Source organism: Rhamphochromis sp. 'chilingali' (genome assembly GCF_963969265.1).
Source record: "Rhamphochromis sp. 'chilingali' genome assembly, chromosome: 17".
Taxonomy (NCBI): Eukaryota; Metazoa; Chordata; class Actinopteri; order Cichliformes; family Cichlidae; genus Rhamphochromis; species Rhamphochromis sp. 'chilingali'.
In genome coordinates this window covers 4,634,202-4,656,063 of record NC_137944.1, presented here as the reverse complement: position 1 = coordinate 4,656,063, position 21,862 = coordinate 4,634,202, and the positions used below count along the sequence as shown (strand labels likewise).

Sequence of the window (21,862 nt, the reverse complement as noted above, 5' to 3'; positions counted from 1 at the left end):
GATGAGGTTTTGGGGTAGGTGTTTTTTTTCAATGCAAACAAAGGGCTGTGCATTTTTTTCCAAACAAATAAAAACAAACTTTTGTCTCATCTGTAAACGGAATATTGTCACAGAAATTCTGTGGTTTGAGCCGATTTTCTTTTAAGCCGATTAAGTCTTTTAATGTCTTCATTTATGATGCACCTATAAAATTCATACTTCTGACTCCTCACAGTGATCCCAATAGTGGAACAGGGGATAATAGGGGATAATTTTCTTTGGAAAACTGACATGGTTTTGTCATGTGCAGAGGAAGGATTGTGGATATACTGGAGAACGGATGTTGAATATGGAGCTGCCAGGCAAGAGGAAAAGAGGAAAACCACAGAAGAGGTTCGTGGATTCAGTGAAGGAGGACATGCAGAGGGGTGGTGTGACAAAAAAAAGATGGTTGGGATGAGGTGAGATGGAGCCACATGATCCTCTGTGGTGACACCTAAAGGGAGCAGCCAAAAGAAGAAGAAGAAGACAGTGATCCCAACACCATTAACACCATTGAAAACAGCTCTGTTCTGTTTCACTGTAATAGTCTTTAATTTCATTTTACACTTGAGCTTCTCAAAAAAGCTCATCTCATCTTTCTAACTGGAACACCTGAGTTCAAGTTGCCTTGGGAGAAATCATTAGCACAGAGGTTCACTAATTTTTTCCAGAATCAGCTGTCACTGATCACTCAGGCGGTTTGTCTAAAACTAACCCTTACATAAAGATCTGACCACATTCAACAAATCGATGCAGAATCTGTGGTCCTAAAACTTTTGCGAAAGAACAAGAATCTTCTTGACCTCACTATGACCTCATGATCCAGATATTCCACACACACAAAAAAAGGAAGACAGCGAAAGAAAGCTGTTTAAAAACTCTCGTCTTCTCTGATTACACTCAGAAATAATACTGAGCTCCGCTTAGGGCAATTTTACCCAGAGTAAAAGTACCCTGGCGCTGACTTAGCTGGGGACAAAAGGCATCCATAAAGTGAAAGTAAAGGCCAGTGACGCAGCGCGTTACACCATCCTGGCATCTTCCTTCTCCTTAACCTCTCCTCTCTCAGCACCAACACCAAGTTAGCCAGAATAAACCAGGAAGTAATCCATTTTCCATCAAAATAGAAGCAATATTGTGATAACAAATACGGCGCATTGCATAACAGTGGCTAAATTTGGAATATAATAATAAAAATATGAATATTTAGTAACTTGAAAACTGTCCTCAAACCCCACCCTATATTTTTGTAACGGATTGACACACACACACACACACACACACACACACACACACACACACACACACACACACACACACACACACACACACCTTATTCCCTTGCTTTTGAATTCACCATGAAAAGCAGATAAGCTGGACTATAAGAAATCGAGGTTGTTCATCGGATTTCTTGTGTTGCACCTGGCACTCGTCAGCTGGAACACGGTGCCTTTACCCCTTCATACATGATCACACACGGTTTGCTTCAAGCTGGGCTTTTATTTTGAAATGTAACGTCGCCGGTGCAGAGCAGACCGGCTGAAGAAGGATTACCGGGGGCTGGCTCGTCCTCGGCTGCATTAAAGCCGAAGCTACCGCAGCTGCACACACACATACACACACACACACATCAAAGGCTCTCCTTCTCCTCCTCGCTGCAGCTCTCGCAGACAGCGGATCAGCTGGATGGTATAACCCTCTCTCCTTTTTTTGGTATTTTTGTTTCTTCCGTTCTTTTACGCACACAGAGCGGGACATTAAACGGAAATTTCAGCAGACCACGGTAAGAACAGGCTGAATTTTTGTGTGTATGTGTGTGTGTGCAGTGTCGGGTTTGTCTGTGGGCAGGAGTACACACATAAAGGAAAATTCGTTTTATTATGCATAGTGCGGGACTTTAAGTGTGCCCAGGTTCGGCTTTATGGAGACCTGTATCTGGTTGACATGGTAATTAGCCTGAGGGGTAACATATTCCACAGTGTTTATACCAGCTTGTGCGTCCCTTTAGCGAAAATGTTACGTCAACATATATATATATATTTACTTGTGTGTGTGTGTGTGTGTGTGTGTGTGTGTGTGTGTGTGTGTGTGTGTGTGTGTGTGTGTGTGTGTGTGTGTGTGTGTGTGTGTGTGTGTGTGTTGATCTTCCACAGTCGCTATTCTATATCATGTCCTGTGGGGATCCAGTGTGTCCATTACATCAGGTTATAGCAACCTTGAAATGCAATGGCGTGTTTTTTCTTTCTACCTCTGCTCTCTGCGGCTTTTTGATTTTCCTTATACAGCCTCTTGCTTTTGACATGGTAATATGGATACTATGCAGCTTTCTCTTAAAATATCCCACACGATCACATCTGTGCTTCTGCGTAACGCATCGTCCTATCACCGAACAACTGCAGTCACAGACGTGATGTCCGTCCACTTGTGGGAAACATGACTGGATTCCTCTGGTCTGTGTGAGGAAAGCTGTTTTATTCGATTGTCCATCTGGACTCATTTGTTGTCTCTCTGTTTTTCTTTGCTTTTAGTCGAAGATGAAGCACTGAGGAGAGAACTGCACAGGCTCCCCCCGGTTGTGTTCATCCTGAGGCTGCAGTGAACGGAGGAGGGGGGATTGCGGTATAAGAAGGTTAATAATCGGCATCAATAAAGGTCGTCTCTTTTAGCCCGGAACACAATCGAAAGGGTGAATCTCGCCCCTGTGCGGGGGGATCGGCGGAGCAACGTGAGTGTGTAAAAAAAATTATGGCCACCCTACTGCGAAAGATCGGTCTGATCCGTCTGCACGACCGAGACACCGAGGACCCAAAGCACCACCAGGGCTCGTTAAAGGGGAGCAAAGGAAACCAGAAAAACAACACCAGCAAACACTGTCAGACCGCCAACGAGACCAACATCCTGAGCACTCCGGAGATTAAAGCGAGGAAGCTGGACCAGCACGGCAAGGACAAGCCGTCCGGCAAGGATAAGCAGGTCAAGGATGCGAAGGAAAAGCAGCAGACGGGAGGAGGTGGTGGCGGCGGTGGAGGAGGAGGAGGAGGCGTAGGAGGAGGCGGCAGTAAAGCTACCAGTGCCTCCTCGATACCACCGCTGCCGCCTCATCGGCAACACTGCACCCAGGTCCGGACGCGACGGCTGATGAAGGAGCTGCAGGAGATCAGGAGGTTAGGAGACAACTTCATCACGGTGGAGCTGGTGGAGGACAACCTGTACGACTGGAACGTCAAGCTGCATCAGGTGGACAAGGACTCGGCGCTGTGGCAGGACATGAAGGAGACCAGCACAGAGTTCATACTGCTCAACGTCACCTTTCCCGATAATTTCCCCTTCTCGCCGCCGTTCATGCGGGTCCTGACGCCCCGGTTGGAGAACGGCTACGTGCTGGACGGCGGGGCCATATGCATGGAGCTGTTGACCCCCCGCGGATGGTCCAGTGCCTACACGGTGGAGGCCGTCATGAGACAATTTGCTGCCAGCCTCGTAAAAGGACAGGTGAGGAGAAGCAGGGGCTGCTGGGTGAGGGTCCTTGCTTGGAATATCATCAACCATCTGTAGCAGATCTATTACTATTACTGATGCTGATGTTTCGTGCGTAATTGTGGCACTTTTACACGCAGGTACAGCAGCTTTTAGACTTAGAGAGAGTTTAAAATCTGTGTTCTTGGCCATTCTTTGTTTTCTAACGTAAAACAGCCTCCGCTTCAGCTTCTCGAGGCATGTTTGTCACAAAGATTGCTGAATTAGCACATTTGTCTTTTAATTGCGTCGTGGAACTACATCCCACCGAACTACAATATAATTCTATTTAAAAATAGTGTTCATTCTCTACATCCGGCCTATTTATAGCATGTTCTGTCATTTTCTGTCAATGCATGGCTGTGATGTCTTAGATCCTCACACCCCTCCTCTCTGCTGTGAGCAAACCCCTCATTGTCAATATTATTCATCTTTATGTGATTTTCCTGCGGCCATTTCACGCAGTCTCTCCTTTATGCATCAGCTCTCCGTCTGCAGTTGCGCCGTGCTCTCCCTTTTTCCTTTTCCTTTTTTTTATCACCTCCGTGATAGCACCCTTTGACAACAAAGACCCGCTCCCATGCGATGGAAAAGTCTCTTTGCATGCTCTAACGCGGTCTAACTCAACTCTGCAGTCCTGTTAGGCTTTTCTAATCTATCGTTCGCGATGGTGGGCAGGAAGATAAGTGGATGAACAAAACAGAGACGGCAGGTTGCCTGCCTAGTAGACCTGAGTGACTTAGAGTGTCTGGATTATGTAATCCTGTCAAATCTGGGGTTTTTTTTACATCCTCAGTGCACCGCAGCAGCAGCTCTTCAATTCCAGCGGAAATGGCTGCTTCTCTAAACGCATCTGCCTGCTCTAACCGTTTAGTTTGAGTAGATATTCTGTTCTCCTCCCAGATAAGATTCGGTTTTTTCTTTAATGCGTTTCAGCTCTTTCATCTGTACACTCTACCCCCCCTTCACGCTGACTCGGGCTGTTTTGGAATCAGCAGTGGGGCATTGCTGATGTATTAAACCTTATGTAAACTGTCACTGCATTGGCCTGCCCTAACCCCTTTTTGATGACATAACAAAACGTCATTCCTGAGTCATTTGTGGTCATTTAGAATCTGTCATGAAGAGAGGTCGTGAGGTCAAAAAAAGGCCTGCAGTGTGTGTGTGTGTGTGTGTGTGTGTACATCTTGATTTACTGCTTGATGAGAGGAGGTTGCAGCTCTGCAGTGTCTCCTAATTATGGTGCAGTGTCTTCCTTATCTGGCTTGCTAATGGAAACAATATTGATTAATTATTCCTGTGTGTGTGTGTGTGTGTGTGTGTGTGTGTGTGTGTGTGTGTGTGTGTGTGTGTGTGTGTGTCTTCTCCTCTTTTGTACATCTCCACAGGCACTCGCATGTACCCCGTCCTAGTTTTCAGAGAGGTGTAATGGTCTCTTACTCATGACAGACAGAACACACGCACACGTGTCTATAAATAACTAAACACACAGGATATATTTATTTGTCCTTGGCCACCGGTTCCCTGTAACAACAGTGATGAGGCCAGTTTAGAAGCTTCCTCCCTATTTTTAGTGTTAGAGGATACACGAATGACACGGTGCTGAGCTGAGAGTCAACAGAGATACATGTGTCTCCACCTGCAGACGTGAGGAAGCATAGACACACACACGCACACACCATCACACCAGCTGGGATGGGGGGAAATCGAGCTTAATATAGGTGTTTTTGTAATGACATCCAATTTTGTAAATGATATGTTGCTGTTTGTGTAGTAGAGTTCAGGCAGTATACCGATAGTACTATAATCCATTCTCTTGCAAGTTCTCAAAGCAGACATGCCTTTACTCTTAATTTGCAAGAAAATCTGCAGTTCCACCAAATTTTCTCTTTCTCTGGGTCACTGTGCAAAATGTAAAGAAAAACCAAATGCAGCACACACAAAAATAAAAAGAGAACTTTGGTTTTTTTTAAAAAAAATATGTCTCTTTTTAAAGCAAGCAGTAAGTTTTGAAAAAGTTTTTGCATCATGTCTTCTTTTAAAGCTGTGTAAGTGTTTGGGAACTGGGGAGAACAACTGCTGTGGTTTTGACAGTGAACCGTTGTTTTCCCATTCTTGGTTAAAGTGAAGATGTCAGCTCCTCTGCAGTTCATGGCCTCCTTATTTTTTTGTTGTATAATAAGCCTTGTCCTTTCAGCTGCTCCTTTATTTCCCAAGTGGTCCCTACAGCCGATGGATTTGCATGTTTGATTTAGCACAGTTTTTATGGCAAATGCATTTCCCGATGAAACCCTGCCATTTATCAAGACTTGGGACTGGGACGAGTAGTACACTAACCTGTGACCTCTTGGGTGTTTCCTCCCATTATTTAAAAAGGGGGCCTTTTACGTGGAAGGCAAATGTGTTAACCAACTACACCTACAGGCGTGGATTGGAGGCACGTTTAACCTTTCCTGAAAAAGGATGTAATCTGGACAACAACACATATGCTCCAACACCTGATTTTGTTCCATTGTCTATCAAGGTATACTTATACTGCACTGGCAGTGTGTTTGGGTCATTGTCAGGCTGAAAACTGAAGTCACTGCCAATCAGATGAAAGCCTGGCCATTGCAACGCAAATCAAAATCTCATTTGACTTTTCCACATTCATAATTCCACCAATTTTGACAAGATTTCCAACACACACTGACTGAAATGCAGCCCCCAAACCACAACAGAGCCTCCACAATTACACATGGCTGTAGACTCATTGTTGTCTCTCCTGACCTCTGTACATGTTGATGATGATTTGAACCAACATAGGACCTGCTCTCACTGATTTTCAGAACTGTTTTTGTGTATCATTTTAAAAAACCTCAAGACAGCCTAAACCTTCCACTTGGACCATTTCTGACCAGGCTTCAGTGAAGAGCAGATGGATGAATTGAATCCTCGTGTCCTGTGTCAGGTCTTTGCTGGATTTTTTTTTCCAGTTTCTAAGGACATGACTTTCAGATACAGTTCATCTGCTGTAGATAGTCTTTTAGGCCCGTCACTTCTTCTTTTGTCCTCTACTTACGCAGTTTTCACAAGTTTTTTTAAGGACAATACAAACTTTGTCAAGTTTTCAGCTAATAGATCTTTGGGAATCACCTTGTTGGTACAAAAATAGCATTTTATGCCTCTCAATCTGTGCTACCATTGGTATTTTTTAATAGCATTAACTAAAAAAAATTGGTACAAATTGCTGTGTTTTTAATAGCAGCAAAGTGCCTAAGGACACAATTTAAAACTGGTTCTAGACACAACGACGGTGCATTTATATCGGCCAGTGTTAGATGTCTTAACAAACAAAAAAACAAACATTCCTCTGAAAATGGTCGGATATAAGAAGTGGACTGAAAATAAGTGAAAAAGCGGCCGATGTTCAAAGGAAAGCTTTAAACGAACTTCAGAAATCCTAGAGAACTATTGCTCAACAGCTCTTTAAAAACTTATAAGAAATTCTGGCTCGTTGGAAACAAAATAAAAAGGAACATGGGGAACAAGGGGTGTCACAGTACTGGTCATACGTACTGGATACATTTTTAAAAGTTTAGAGAATTTCTTTGTTATTTTTCACCCTGGTTTTTCAGTTGAATGAAGGATTTACCTTTACACAGTTTCCATGCTCTTGAAAAGAGGATTGGTTATTTTGCTGCCAAATTTAGTTTTAACCTGCATTATTTTAACTAAATCAGTCAAGGTTGGACAATTAATTAATTGGACTGAAGCATAATTGATAAATGATAAGAGTCTTCACTTGCAGACCTTGATTAAAGGACTATTCCAACGGTTTCACTGTTAATGTCATTTTACTAGAGATGTGGGAACCACAGGATTTTACAAAAATGTATAATTTATGAAAAAGAACTCTCCAAGCAAGAGATATTTTACTCCGCTGTCCGTGTTAGGCTTATACAACCCTCAGATAGCACAGGTGACATCGCCAGGTTGTTTGTTTAGCCCTCTGGAATCTGAAAATGCTGTTTTCACAGAATCCGTGATGACAAAGCGTAACTTTGTGTGTAAAATCAGGGGAATTCCCCTTTAAAACATCCCGTCTTCTGTGATTTGCGCTCTTCCACTGCTGCCTGCATTACGTAGTGTGTGATTCTGTGCAGATTGAGGAACCCAGACTGGTGAAACTAGCAATCATTTACCCTTTACTGACCTCGCCATCAGTCCCACTGGGCTCCCCTTTGAGGATGATGTTGATGGCACTGATCCCCATTTGTTTATCCCAACACTTTTTAGCACATGTCTGTGTTATGTAATCCCCCCCCCAGGCCTCAAAGCTGCTTCCCAACATCACTGGGGCCTTCCCTGGTCTGCCCATTGACTGATCTCTATTACGCGGCAGCCACTCTACACAAGTGTGTCTCTCTCAATGAGCGAGTGCTTAGCTGAAATAGATAAACACTGACATGGCGCTGCATAGGCCCGGGGCACTCACCCAGACAGGCACACACCCATTTGATTGCCCACTGGTTCTCTCACGAGCAGACTTTTCTTTACTTCCTCTCTCCGTCCATCGTTGCCTGTGTCACACTGTGACTTTCTCCCAGATGACTGCAAGCACAATAGAGGTAATTGATACTCAATTTCCGTTTCATACTGGAGTCAAAAACCTTTAATACAGGCTTGTGCACCAGTGTACATTTCACAGTCTCCCATTCACAGACTTCCTCTTTGCGCTTTGAGTATTTCAGGCTGGCGGCTGCAGACTTTCTTTATTTCGTCTCGCACAGACACACAAAAGCAGCTCACTTGCTCACAAATTCTTCCACATAACATCCAAGCCAATCAGTTCACTTTGGGATAGCTTCTGCTCTGCCATCGATCTCCATGGTAATCTCACCTCTTTAACAATAGCCGGTTTCCTTTAACATATCCATCCAAGGAAGTAACCCGCCATTTTGATGTGGTGACAGCAACTATATGGCGGGACGCATGGATAATGAGTCTGCATGTGATTTCAAAAGAGAATAACACCTCTCACCTCCCTGACAGAAGCCAACCGGAACATTATTTGTGCTTGTCAGCCTGGGTAATCTGTGTTCAGGCCTCTGGCAGCAGAGGGAAGCTGAGCAGGTTTCAGGGAGAGCTGATCAGGTGAAACCCTGTCGGTTTGTTTTACATTTTAAAGGATGTGTTGATCCATTGTCTGAGAAAAGAAGAGAATGTCCTTTAAAGTGTGTTTTTTAGTAAAAGAGAAACAGAAAACAAATCCCAAGGCAACATTGCGTATAATATCTCATCTGAGTGAGTCACCCGGTGAGTCATGCATTCAGTTCTTCAAAACAAGTGGAATGAAAAAAAATTCACCGTGATGGTAAAGTTTCTTCTACCAAAGCACTAATCAGCTTTAAAACTCACGATTGTCTTCAATCTTCAGATGAGATCAGCCGCATTCTCCTTGGTTCCAGCTGTCTGACTTCATTTCAAGTGTTTCAATATGAGATTAAATGACTTGTCATAATGGACATTTCTAATTGGGATCGATGTCAAGACTGATGAAAGTAATCGGACGAGGTTTTTTTAAACGTGTCTGCTGGAGAGACAGAGTGACAAACGTAGAGGCAGAGTGAGTGTCGCTAAGCCTCGCAGTGAAATGAGGCCACTGTTGCTACATGAATGGAAACTCTAACCCTAATCTCCAGATCATTCAGCGTTACCACCTCACCTCCTTTTAGCTATTCTTTATTGACCCAGAATAGCCGAGCAAGTATGCATGGCGCACGGTTACGGTTCACCAGATGTCAGGGGAGCTGAGAATTAATGTTGGATTTGCAATTTAGAAGTGTAGTCCTAAATTCAGCATCTTGTTTAAGGACATGACCGTTTTCACAGGTTCCAAAGGTCCATTAGGTCCCCTTTAAATTTAAATGCTGGTGATGAGGCAGAAAAAGTAGCACGACCTGATATCTTTTGGCTCCTTGAGTAAGACGGTGCTACATGGGAACACGATGTCGAATGCAAGCTCCAAAAATGAATGCTTATCTTTCTCAATGTTTTTTGCTAACACACAAATGGTAAATGGTAAATGGCCTGTATTTTATATAGCGCTTTACTAGTCCCTAAGGACCCCAAAGCGCTTTACATATTCAGTCATCCACCCATTCATTCACACACTGGTGATGGCAAGCTACATTGTAGCCACAGCCACCCTGGGGCGCACTGACAGAGGCGAGGCTGCCGGACACTGGCGCCACCGGGCCCTCTGACCACCACCAGTAGGCAACGGGTGAAGTGTCTTGCCCAAGGACACAACGACCGAGACTGTCCAAGCCGGGGCTCGAACCTGCAACCTTCCGATTACAAGGCGAACTCCCAACTCTTGAGCCACGATCGCCCCTAACACAAGTTAAAAAAGCACCACAAGTACTAATCATGTAACTCATATTAACTGAAGCAACTCATAGAGGGTTTGTGTGTGTTTGTGTAGGTAAATTACTATGAAGTGTTGGCATAGTATGGCCCAACTCCTAACATATTCCCTAACAAAAATGACTGTTTATTGCAAGTACTAACTTCTAACTTCTGGTAATTTATTGCTCAGACTGTCCTGTAGTTATTATATTCACATTTATAATATATTTTTATTGTTTATATGTTGTGTAGTATGACTGGCAACGGGGTTGGGTGGGCAAGAAAATACAATTTCAAAAATCTATGCACGTCACATTTTCTTAAGCTGTCCACTGGGCTGGATTGGAGTGCTCACCAGGCTGATTCTGCCTCCGGGCTTTATGTTTGACACCCCTGCTATTAATGTTTTGTACCAATTAAAAGGAAGATAATTGGTGAGTTTCTGAGGTCTTAAAGATGCATGTTAGCATGTTTCAGTGTTTGTGCTAAGCTAAACTAGCTAGCCACTAGCTGTTGCTTCACAAACTGTATGCAGAGAAGTATTAATCTTCTTTTTTTACTCTTGGAAAGAACTCAAACGAGCCCAATTCCCAAAACTATTCAATTAAGCAGCAGACTGAAAAAGGAATACTGAAAAAAAAAAGATAACGGCCACTTTGTTCAGGCTCTCAGATGTCATGTTCCTACAACAATGACAACCGTCCTTAACTGCAGAAAACTGACTCCACAGAAGCGTAGTATACCTGACGGATTAATGTTCCGGCTATGGGTGTATAATTTTTCTGCACTGCACTGCAGCATTCAGAGGCGCTCACCAAGTGAGGGAATTGTGTTAGTATTGGTTTCAGTGGAAAGCCTCGGTGCCTCCCTGCCAAGAACAATGCTACGGGTAAAGGGAAGTGGTGCAGTGTGTCATAGTGTGTAGAGTACCCAGTATTTTCCTGTGAATCACCACAAAATTTAACCTACAGTTTGACCAGTGTACATAGAGCCACTGTGCAGTCAAATTTGTGGTTCTCCCGTGTTTCTCAGGTGATTGTATTACATTAAAAAAAAAGCTAGTGACACTGGTATGAGTCACACCTTTGTCCAGGCTGTGGTGTCATGGCATTGAATGTCTCCCTATATATTTGTTTTTCAGCATTAAGTGAGTTGTTTCTTTTTCCATTCATCCTCCTACACAGCTTTCTTCAGGGAAGACTTACTGCCAGTAACAGAAAAGGCAGCTTTATCATTTCAGTTGACGCCTACTCTTCTTTCCTCCATATCCTCCCTTACACACACACACACACACACACACATTTATTATTAGTCGTGTGAAGGAGGAAGGGCCTCAGCAGCATGGTGCCTGGTGAAAATCCTTAAGTCAGATATCACAGTGCTTTTCATTGTGCACGAGGCAGTTAAATGGCTCTTCTGACGTATATACACACTTTTTCATCATTTAGTGCCATAGGTGCTTCTGCTCCTCACTTATCTCCTCATTTCTCCGAGTACCAGAGGGTGTATTTTTACTTCTGATTGAACCTGACGTCTTAAAAGCTTTTTTTTTGCACGCCTTTAAACATTGATCTGTTGTTGGTCAACCTGCTTTCAGACTATCTGTCTTGTCAACATCCCTCCTGCGGCTGTGCATTCACCATCAACTTCATCCATGTGCATGTGTGGGCTGCGTTTCTGTCTTTCTGTGTATGGTTTGGAAAGATTTCAAAAAACTGTTTTCATAAAACGTTTGACAAGATTGCTGACAATTATGAACCTTTTGATCTGACGTTGAATATCCAGACCACAAAGTATTGATATGTGCTTCCTTTTGAAGTTTTGCAAAATTATATTCTGCTTTTTAAAAATCAAAATGAATGTGCACAGGCAAAAATTATACCATAAATCAAGGATTTTTTCATCTGCAATGAATTGGACTTGCGATAATACCACAAACAGCTGGAGGGAAATAAACTGAAAGGTTTACGTCAGTTTTCACATAGATTTTTGTTGATATTCCTAAAAGTCCTTTTTTTCCTATGTGTATTATTTATTAGATGTTGAGTTTAGTTTGCTGACATATTAAACTGTTGCATTCTGCTAATCGCAGCTTTTTTTAAATTTTCTGTCATCATAAACTGAAAATCTTTTAGCTTTAAATCATTTTTTTCTTTTAACTTTGTCAAAAAAAATATGTAAATGTCTATTATGTTACAACAATCTTCTGAATTTTATCGTCAGTGTCATCAAGGCTGGTTTTGTGGCACTACACTTGGCTTGCGCATGCTTATTAAAAATGTAATGTAGAACTTTTGTCATAAAAAAAGAACATGAAAATATTTTATTTAAAAAAATAGCAGCTATCAAAATACATTGAAAGAAGAAAGCCTCTGTCTCCGTAAGTTTTATACTGCGGGAAAAAAATAGATTTGCCACCTAATGGCAAAGATCCTAGATTTAGATCATGGCTGACGTCTAATCAATAGCTTTATAGCTCTGGATCTATCCAATTTAGTGAAAAGGAATTCATAATTTGGGTGTTTCCTCTAGACAGAGAGCCAGTCAAACAAATGTACTGCATGAAAGTAGTGTCTTTGGCAGAGGCTGCACTTTAGCCATCAGAAAGTGAATACATGAGTGCAACCTTTGCCAGCAGCTTGTAAATCAATATCGCTATTTAAAAAAATCACCACACTGCCAAATTTATAATTTCTTTACATTTGAAGACACACCTTTTTAATAGTCTACATTTATGACAAAATAATATCAGAAGCACATCTTGGCAGGTACCAATAAATATTTACTTTTTGGCATTGAGTGTGAAACGGGACACAAAATAACACGAACACGTTAAATACAGTGTGAGGCTGCAGCTTAGTTTAATATAAAATATCAAACAAAACAGCAGCAAGCCTGTTTCTGTTCACAATTATGGCTAAAATATGGCTCATATATCTTGTATATTAATGTTCTCATTCTGTGACAGGAAATACTGCTGCTGCTACACAGTAGTTTTCTTTTGAAGAGCGCCAAAGGCAGAGTTACACGGAAGAGGATTAGGACCATGGGGAAAAAAACAAAGTTGGCATGTCTTTTTTTTCTTCTTTTCCAGAATTCTGAGAAAAAAGTCCGAATTCAGAATTTGACCCTTTTTTCTGACTTTAATCTCAGAATTCTGGAAAAGAAAAAAAAAGATGTGCCCACTTTTCTTTGTTTTTCCCAGAGGCCCAAATCCTCTTCCGTTGAGTTACTTTAATTAGAGGAATGGTGAAGTCACAACTTTGCCTTCATTTATTGATTAAATTAGGTTTCACATGTTGGTAACATGTAGGCATAAAAAACTGCTTGATTAGATTTAGGAAAATGTTGTGATTTGGGTTCAAAATATGTAGTTGTTTTAATATCTGTTTTGTCCAATAAGTTATTTGAGTTTTTTGATATAAAATGCGACAGACGTGCATACCAACACTGTCAGTAAAACACATCAAATGTTTAAGGAGCTTGCAAAGAAAAGCGTCTGGACTTCTTTAAGTTGCTTGAAGACGTTTCACCTCTCATCTGAGAAGCTTCTTCAGTTCTAAGGTCAAATGGTGGAGAGTCCCAGATTTAAACCTAGTGGGAGTTTCCCCCCACAAAGGGACAAAAGGACCCCCTGATGATCCTCTAATCGCCTGAGCCAAGGTGTGAAACTGGGTGTGGGTCCCAATCAGCCAGAGTTTCGCCTTGTCTCAGGCGATTAGAGGATTATCAGGGGGTCCTTTTGTCCCCCTGTGGGGGGATACTCCCACTAGGTTTAAATCTGGGACTCTCCACCATTTGACCTTAGAACTGAAGAAGCTTCTCGGATGAGAGGTGAAACGTCTTCAAGTAACTTAAAGAAGTCCAGACGCTTTTCTTTGCAAGCTCCTTTGACTACGATGACCTGGATGACTGAGAACCTTCACAGACACATCAAATGTTTCCATAAATTGTTGAAAATCACATCTGTTGCTGTCTACATGGACTTGTTACATTTGCACTGAGCAACCATCTGTTCTATAGGAATATAGACAGAATACAATGAGGTAACAGCTACTCAAGTCCCCTCGGTTGTGCTTATTGACAAAGACTCATTCAGACTGATGGCAACACGTTGGCTATCTGTCTGCATTTGAAAATCAGACAGCAATTATTTGCAAACCTTTGACAGTCTCTCAGAGGGTAATTGTAGTCACTCCAAGTCAACTGATTGCAGAATGGTTGTTTCCAATCAGATGACCTCTGCAATCGCCTGAGATCAAAAGTGGTCATAAGTGTGCAACACCCTCAAGCTCTAGGCAACCATTTACTTGAAGCTGCAACTGATACCAAAATGTGAAAATGTTCAATAAAATCACCAGTAGCCACCGGTTTGCTATTTTTGGTTTTTGTTTGGTTTGTTTGTTTTTTTCAATAATGTTGCTTTCCTGTTTTACTTGTGTGACTGAGCAATTAGCTCTAAACTAGGAGGTAATGTTTAAGCTAAGTGTGTCCCGTTTGGATGCTTTTTCGGTTAATTTTATTTAAATTTGGTGCATGACATGAGCCCTTGTTAGTAGTGTTCCCAGCATATTTTCATTTATTTATTAAAATGTCGATATTTGGTGTCTCAGTATACAAAATAGCCACACAAAATACTGTGTTATTATGCTATATCAAGTTTTTTTTTCCCCCCAGCTCTAATACCAAGACAATTTAAAGTTTTGCTACACCACTATCATGGTGTCGCTCACTGAAATTAAATTACACAACACTAATGTCTGTGTCCATCATGCCTGAAACGACAAACGTCATGTGTTCAGACTCCTCATTAGTCGGCTGTTTAATTGCTTCTGTATTTTACTAATCTTTTACACATGGAGCTAACCTTGTCCCCCACCCTTTCCTTTTCCTTTGTTTCTTTATCTGTCGCAGGGCCGTATATGTAGGAAAGCCGGAAAATCTAAGAAAGCTTTCAGCCGCAAGGAAGCCGAGGCTACCTTCAAATCCCTGGTGAAGACCCACGAGAAGTACGGCTGGGTGTCTCCGCCCGTCTCTGACGGCTGAATGCCCCGGCACCGTCCCTCCGACCCCCGCGCTAGCCGGACAAACCCAGCTAGCCCCGACACGCAAAACGACACACCACGCTAACTCAACAATCTCTCATTTTCACCTTTTGCTGTTTCACTCAAGATTTTATTTTATTTTTCTGGTTTTATGTGTTATTTAATTATTTTTGTTATTTTGGATTTTGATCACCATCTCCAGAAGAGCTGACATCCATTCATCGCCGTCACTCCACCTACACCTAGAAAACAACTTTTGCTTCACCTCCCTCTCACCCAGGGATTCTTTCCCCTGTTTAGGAAAGACCTGAGAGGGCAGTGTTTGCTTGCGAGTGTGTGGGTGGGTGTGTGTGTGTGTGTGTGTGTGTGTGTGTGTGTGTGTGTGTGTGTGTGTGTGTGTGTGTGTGTGTGTGTGTGTATGTCGCTGCATTGGACATCCGCTGGGAGTGTGTGCACGTGCATCGGAGTGTGCTCTGTGGGTGGATTTTTTTTCTTTTTTGAAATGCACACGCATGCATGTGCAGTGGGACAAATCGGACAGTGTGGACTTTTCCACCCATGTGAAAGACTACTGAATGAAGGAGACTCATCTCCCTCTCCTGTCCTTGCAATCCCGCCCCCATTCTCCCCTCCCTTTTCCATCCCTCATTCCTTTCTTCTCTTGAACTGGCATTACGTCCCGCCATCTCTCTCTCTGTAGCTGTCGGGTCATTTACATATAAATGAAGCTGTTAATGTTTTATAGAAGGGCAGCGCACTGACGTTTAAACTCACTCATTCGCACCTTCATTTCCCCTTTCTTTTGACTGTGCCGTTGCTCACAGTTCAACGCAACATGAAGATTGTAATTTACATGGAGCTGTGCTCTCTCTTTCTCTCTCGCTCTCTCTATCTGTTTCTTTCTTTAGCTCGCTTTGTTTCCTTCTCTCCATCTCTTGTGGCTAAATTTAGAGCTCACTGTTGCGTAGATGGATATTGATTTTTAATGGAGAAAAAGAGTCACATGCTGCTTTATGCAGTAACTACTGTATGTATGATAAATAGAATGACACTCAGTCACCTCTCTCTCTCTCATGTTCTTGTTAGTGTGTGTGTGTGTGTGTGTGTGTGTGTGTGTGTGTGTGTGTGTGTGTGTGTGTGTGTGTGTGTGTGTGTGTGTAGGAGAGGAATGAAGACTATAATTCTCGCGATTTAGATACCAGATGGTACAGCTGAAGGCTAGACCTCAGTACGTGTGTGTATGTGTGCGCGTTTGAGTAAGGGAGACAACACTTAACAGAGAAAAATATGATTTACTGTGAATGACACTAAGATTTGAAGGGAGTGCTGGCTTTTTGCTAGATTACCTGCCTTCTTGTCCCGCCGTCGACGTCAGCTCCCGATTGTTATTAGCGTAAAACACGCGTGTAGCTGTGACCAAATATCTGCGCGCACACAGCCTCGTCTCTCTATTGGATGCACGCGATGGAGAAAAGGTCGGCAGAAAATACGCTTTGCCTCGCCCAGACGTTTTGCACAGCTCACACACTTGGAGCGTACACCTGCGGCCTTCGGCGGTAACACCTAGAAATGAAGACAGACAGGATGGCGTGCTGGGGTGGTGCTTTAAATTGAGAGCCCGCCGGATTGATGTCTGCTGAAAGCAAGAGACCGAAGGCAGGAGAACAGAGGGATGGGAGGCAATCGCGAGAGCTTTGATCACCGCCGCCTGCTTCTTGGAAATGTCAGGTGGATTGAAAATGTCCGAAGACGGCCGTGATTACTTAAGAGGCATAGAGCTCCAACCTTTTTAAAAGGACTTAGTATATATCTACTGTTAACTGTACGGCTGCAACAGCGTCGGTCTCAATCAGCTGAGGGGGTCCGCTAGCCGCAGACTAGCTATCTCTCCATTCTGTCCAGTGAGCTCTGTTTGTTTTGCTTGCCGCCAGTTAAATGTCAGAGGGAAGGCTGCTAATTGGTCTGACATTTCAGCAGAGCGTCATTAGAGGAGACCGCGAGGGCACATGGATGGACGATGTCAGAGCTCCCGCTCGGCTCTGACATTTTGTCATTTTCTTCTCCTGCCTTAATTTTTGGAGGGATGGGGGTTTGGCAAGGTGAAGGCAGGCAGGTGAGGGGTACTGGAGCCAGCTCCCAGCTCAGCGGTCCTCGACCATGGGATTTTCAAAAATCGCAGAGCCATCTGCGATTCGGATCAGGTCATATCTCGTCCCGACGCTCCCTTCGAGTCACGGTCGACAGCAAGTCTGGGTTTGAGTGCACGTGTGAGCACATATGTGTGTCACACTCCCATCATGAAAAAAAAAATTAATAAAGAAACAGAAACATCACCATCACCATCTGGTATGTGATCATGTACGAAAGCGCGTTAGTCCTCTTTTGAATTTGGCTAGTCATTTCAGGGTCGGTCGTATAGTGATCTCTCGGCTTTGTCAGCAGAGAAAACTGTAAACTGAATTATTATGACAAAATATCTCAAACAGCTGAGTGTTTGCTGGTTTCAAGAGAATACTTTTGTGATATAGTTTAGATCGGTAGTTTGCAGACACTAACTGGGTGAACTGATTATGTTGTAATATATCTGCATGTGATGTGATTGGTAGCTAGCTACTGTATCTCTTTTTTTTTTTCAAGAAAAGTGAGGAAAAATATGGGGAAAAAAACAAAAAAATGCAAATGCTTCTCTTTTCTTGGTATATATTTTTTCTCTCTCTCTTTTTGGTTCTGTACTGTATGTATTTTTCTTTTCTTTCTAAGCGTCCTAAAAATGTCACATTGTGTTATATGAATGTTTGTGTTTTAATTTATTTGTGGTTTGCCAAAATGAAGATTTGAAGCATGTTGCAGGTACTGTCACAAGAAAACGAGAAGAAAAAAAAAACCTACTAAGAATGATAGCCTATGTATTTGTGTGATCAGAGATTTGGGGAGGGGGCTGGGGTGGAGGGTACAGGCAGCAAAGAAGGACAGAAGGCAGTGAAGCCTCGAGATTATAAAGGGAGTATTTTTGGGAGTGTGTCAAAGTGGAGTCAAGAAAGTGACATGGTGCTCCCTTGAATACTTTCTGGTGCCCTCCATGATGTCACTACTGTCCCTTTCCCCATTGATCCTGCTCTCTAAACAGCGATTTGGTTTGTGGGTAATGCAGTCAACACAAACATCTGAAGTCCCACGAGTCACAGATCGGAGCTCAGTGTGACCTCCCTATGCTTCAAATCAAACTTCTTAAGGGAATCTGACCTGTGATGAGTTACCCTGGGTCACTTCGTCCCACTTCTGACTTGAGTGTTTAGTCCAGACCGAGGTCTTACAAGTTCAAAAAGGTGAAAGGTCATTGCAAGACCAAACAGGAATGTGCAATAAAAGTTACAGCTTATTCAACCTCTGCTGATTTGTTGGTTTGTTTTTTGAGCTAATGTCACATCTGGGAGCTTTCTTAATGTCCCTGCTATGCTCTCAAACATCCTAAAGACACACTTCCATCTGCTGTGTCCTCAGCCTGGCCCCTGCATTGGCCTACTTTCATTTACTGCAGCTGACATTCATGGTAAGGACAGACTGTAATCACCCATCCTTGTCTCCTCGGCTAGTTCCTAGACACAGTGTTCCCTCTGTATGGCCAAGTGTGGTTACCCGCATATGGCGGGTAGTGGACATCTGTAGATGGATGTGTTAAAGACAGTGCAAAGTTTGTTTAAGGTGAGATGGTTAAAAAAATCTTTTTATTTATTTACTTTTTACACTGGATCTCATTCCTGATCATTAGTTGTGATAATGATCAGAAATTGCACTTCTGGGCTTATGACAGTAAGACCATAAAGCAGAAGTGTTAGCCAAATTCAAATTAACCGTAAAATCAGACCTAATTCGCTTATCATTACAATTTTGCTGCCTGGGTTTGACCTCTTGTACTCTACCTATCGTAGCTGTGCAGCCACGTTTTCTTAGCAGTGATAAAATAATAGCATTCCTATCTTTGGTGTGTTCACGTTTACTTTCTCTTACAAAGAACGTAGAAAGCACAGCTAAGCAGAGCAAAGACATTAATTAAAAAGAGTGAGTTAAAACCCCATGTAAAACAGCTGATCTATTGCAATAATCAATAACTAATACAGCACAACTAGTTCAAACAAACAGGAAATGTTACTCATTTTAGCTGATTTCAACTCTTTTTCAAAATATTTATTCCACAAATTTTATATAAATATTCATGGTGTATTTCAATTCAGATACTTATTTCAGTAGATTTTTTTATGTACTACACCATGTATGGTGTATTTTGACTATGTAGAGCTTCAAATCAAACATAGCAAATTTTGCAATTACCAGAACTTTGACTGTCATGCTAGTTAGTTGATTTTCGGGAAAATTTGCAACTTGCCAAGCCTTTAACTGCACATGATGCTCACTTTGTCCACAATGAAGATGATAATTTTAATACAAAAACACCCAACCCAGTGTAATGTGTGGTTGTACCTTCAATAACAGAAAACAGGCTTGTCACTGTTAGCTTGCTAGCTAGCTTCGGTACCAGATGCAGCAGGAAGATGTTTCTTTCTGCTGCATCTGAAAATTGGTTGGCGGTCTCTCTATTTCCACTACGTAGACAAGATAGTAGCATCTGAGGTTACCATTAAAAGTTTATAGCCTTTCACGCTTGGCTTTTTTACTGCATATTGTAGTAATCATACAGAGAGTAGCCATAGTCGTTAGCATTTATACATTTAGAAATATTATCTTAACTATGGAAGTATGTGAGTTCACACAGCTAACTAAACTATGGCTGTATCCCAATTCAGGGTCTGCAGCCTCAAAGTATGCAGCCTCAACGATCCTCAAGGGCCAACTTTGCAGACATGTGGCGAACAGTAATGTTTTAATGTTCTTCGTTATTAAACATTTGCACATAAATAAATGACATAATATTCAGTACTTACTTAAAGTTTACTCTTCGGGTGCCCCTCTTCCACCGTTTTTTTCAGCAAAATTATCCACACCCACCGCTGCGCTATGCATTCTGGGATATGTTGGGCCACGAAGTCTACACCGCCACGTCCTTGAAATTCAGGGAAATGAAGGACGCATTTGAGGGCCGCATTTCGAGCAGCCTTCAAATTGGGACAGCCTTCGTTGCGTCGCTGTGACGTAATCGGTCTTAAAATGCGGCCTTTAAGGCTGCAGACTAGGGCTGGGTATCGTCACTGATTTCTAGAATCGATTCAATTCCGATTCACAAGGTCCCGAATCGATTCGATCCACGATTCGATTTAATTCGATTTAATTCGATTCGATTCGATTTAAATCTGGGAAATTTTGACAGTCAGAAATATTATAATTCAGATCAGTACATTTACATATTTTTGTATCAATAAAAAGGAAGCTGACACTCGCAAGACTTTATCAAAGGTGTGAGCGTCACAGCAGATGCTTTTGTGTCAAAGTAGCTGAAGATAAAACACAGAAAAACATGAAGGTGATTTTCCTGGCCTGGGATTTTATAAAAATATTCTGCAGTACATCAAAAACGAAAGAAAACCATTAATCAACATATGAACATTACCTCTGAAGTTACAGCGGTTTTATTAGAGACACGGTTAAGCGTTTTGCATTTTGAATAATTTTAAAAAGTTTAAATTTATTCAGTATTGAACAGCAGAAATGAGGTTTTCTTTTCGGAAGAATGTAAAAGGGAAAAAAAACAGCGGCTGACAGCGCTGTAAACAACGGTAGACTTGTCAGTGCGCCCCAGGGTGGCTGTGGCTACAATGTAGCTTACCATCACCAGTGTGTGAATGTGTGCGTGAATGGGTGGATGACTGGATATGTAAAGCGCTTTGGGGTCCTTAGGGACTAGAAAAGCGCTATATAAATACAGGCCATTTACCATTTACCATTTGTGTAACAAGCAAGCGAATAATGAAGAAAGGGAAACTGTTCTTGAAGTACAGAGAGAGAGAGAGAGAGAGAGCTGTGCATCGCGGTGGAAGCAAAACAGTAAAAGTCAGAGTGAATTCATGACGATGTTTATGTGAAGCGTTTGGATCTTCTTCTGCTGCTGGTTCGGTCAATATTGTTTGGAGAGAGATCAAACTAACAGCTTTAGAATCGGCTCATAAAGGGCGTGAACACAAAGCGCGGACCCGCCGACAGATCAGAATCAGCGAGCTGTCGGCTTTCAGCCCCGACCGTGAGAAAGGCGACATCTCACTGATTCTGATCCGCGGGTCGCGCTGTGTGTTTAAGTCTGTGCAGAATCCGTGTACCTGCTCTCATTTACTGTCTTAACTGTTTGGTGGCTCTTGAAATTTTGTGAGATGTCACCAGAGATTCTGGCATTTCGGGCAAAATAAATTTATATTAAAAAAATCGATTCAGGATTTTAATGAATCGATTTTACGTTATCCAAGCCAGAATCGGTTTTAATCGATGAATCGATTATAAAAACCCACCCCTACTGCAGACCCTGAATTGGGATACAGCCAAGGTGACTTTCTTTTGATGTACCTGCACTAACTTTTCTCATGACAGACAGACCAGAGAAAGCACAGGTGTAAAATGTATGATTGTTGAATTCAAGTTAGCTTTTTGAGTTTGAGGATTCTGGATTCTTATGATAGATATAAGTGGAATCAGTCATACCAGCCAGTTATTTATTCCATATTTAGCAGTGAGTCTGTCACGGCTGCCGAGGCGAGCCGTGTGGATTTAGAAGGAGGACCCAAGATGCAGGCAGTGGATGAGATACCGGTGGTTTTATTTACAGAGGTGTAGTGGCAAACAAACAGTGGGGCATAACAAACAACTAAAGACACCTAAACTGGGAGAACTAAAAATAACAGACCTGGGAGCATATGACAACGGATGATGAATAGCAGAGAGACGCA

At 42.3% G+C, this 21,862-nt stretch overlaps 1 protein-coding gene across 1 annotated transcript; it reads left to right on the top strand.

Annotated features, from left to right (window-relative positions):
• Positions 1 to 1,582: 1,582 nt before the first annotated feature.
• ube2ql1 (ubiquitin conjugating enzyme E2 QL1) lies at positions 1,583 to 18,355 on the top strand. Its single transcript, XM_080863589.1, has 4 exons — positions 1,583 to 1,804; positions 2,550 to 3,513; positions 14,845 to 16,086; positions 16,137 to 18,355. The coding sequence occupies exons 2-3, from the start codon at positions 2,767 to 2,769 to the stop codon at positions 14,974 to 14,976; spliced, it is 879 nt and encodes a 292-aa protein (XP_080719715.1). The 5' UTR covers positions 1,583 to 1,804; positions 2,550 to 2,766; the 3' UTR covers positions 14,977 to 16,086; positions 16,137 to 18,355.
• Positions 18,356 to 21,862: the final 3,507 nt, after the last annotated feature.

Coding starts and splice junctions, on each gene's coding strand:
- ube2ql1 (XM_080863589.1), top strand. CDS start 2,767: ATGGCCACCCTACTGCGAAAGATCGGTCTGATCCGTCTGCACGACCGA. Junction 3,514..14,844: donor CCAGCCTCGTAAAAGGACAG/GTGAGGAGAAGC, acceptor TATCTGTCGCAG/GGCCGTATATGTAGGAAAGC.